This window comes from Fukomys damarensis, unplaced genomic scaffold (genome assembly GCF_012274545.1).
Source record: "Fukomys damarensis isolate Sample0158 unplaced genomic scaffold, DMR_v1.0_HiC HiC_scaffold_26, whole genome shotgun sequence".
In the NCBI taxonomy this organism is placed as follows: Eukaryota; Metazoa; Chordata; class Mammalia; order Rodentia; family Bathyergidae; genus Fukomys; species Fukomys damarensis.
In genome coordinates, this window is record NW_022900938.1 from 2886797 (window position 1) to 2888160 (window position 1364).

The 1364-nt window shown below is 51.2% G+C and overlaps 1 protein-coding gene across 1 annotated transcript in view; it reads left to right on the forward strand.

Moving 5' to 3' along the window:
* Positions 1–1364, forward strand: part of Rftn2 (raftlin family member 2) — a 42157-nt gene that overhangs the window by 19631 nt on the left and 21162 nt on the right. Inside the window, exon 2 of the mRNA XM_010631967.3 lies at positions 1169–1352. Coding sequence (XP_010630269.1) covers positions 1169–1352 — 184 coding nt within the window. The remainder of the gene's footprint in view (positions 1–1168; positions 1353–1364) is intronic.

Consider the following 1364-nt stretch of genomic DNA (forward strand, 5'->3'; position numbering starts at 1 on the left):
CACGGGACCCAGAAGCCGTCCTGCCGGCCTGCGTGTGGCCGGCTCGCCAGAGATCCGGGAGCTGCCTGAGCCTGCGAGTGCGTCTGCGTCTTGTGTGTTGTTCCTCTGAGCCGCACAGTCTGTTAGTGCCACGACCGTGCTGTCCTTAGCGCTGCAGCTTCAAGTTAGGGATCGTGGTGCCTCCTGCCGCGCTCTTGTCACCAGGGCTGCTCTGGCTATCCCGAGTCTCCTCTGATTCCGTGTGACTTTCAGGACTGTCTTCCCCGATTCTGAAAGAATGCTGTCCGTATTTTGATTGGGATTGCATTAAATCTGTATACCAATTTGTATTGCAATCATATACAAATAAATAAATAATTACAAGTTTAACAATTTTTTACAAAGAAAGTCACACCTTGATCTTCTCCAAGCTTTAAACCAAAAGTTAAAAAATCTTTGACCTAGATGTGAGACCTAAAAGTTTTATCTTAGAATAAAACACAGAGGGCGGCTCTGTGACGCTGGATTTGGCAGTGGTGTATTGGGTGAGGTTCCAAGCCCAAGACGGTTTCCTCCACTTCGGAAGCCTCTGTGCAGCAGCAGAGTGTTTTTAGTACCGAGAGTCATACTGGGGGCCTTGCGTTTGCCATGCAGGTGCTGGGCCACTGAGCTACATTCCCGGCCTCATCAATTTTATTTTTAAGAAATTATGCACCTCATCTTTTTCAGGGTCATAAAAACAGTTGGTTCTTCAAATTGATATTTCTTTTATGGGTCATTGTTATACTTTAGTAGAAATGCAAGCACTTGGAATCATGAAAAATAAAACTGTCTTCCTTGGGGTAAAAACAAAACAAACCACGTAAGCGTTGTTTCTCTGCTTTACTACATTGGTAATATCACACGCCCACCAGTTCCTGAGATCGGTCTTGCTTTTGTGTATAATCCCAGCTACTGGGAGGCTGAGGCAGAAGGATCACAAGTCTGAGGCCAGCCTGGGCCACTTAGTGAGACCTTGTGTCAAAATCATACAATAGAAAGGGTTGGGGCTGTAGCTCAGAGACAGCGCCTGCGCCCAGTCGCTCGCCATGAGGAGACCACAAGGCCGGCGTGGCGCGCGTGGGACCAGCGCGGGTGTCATCACGCGTGCACGGAAGTAACGTGCCGCTATCTCTGCTTCTGCTCTCAGCCCCGTCAAGCCCGGAGATGATCAGGATCAACTCGGTCGTGGACATAGCAGCCGAAGTGGAGGACTATTACCTCCAGGGCTACGTGCTGGGGGCCCTGCACCCCATCCTGCACCCCGCGGGCTCGCGGGGACCCCTGCCGGCGAGTCACCTGTACCGCGCGGTGCTGCTGCGGCCCAAAGCCAGGTGAGCAGTGCG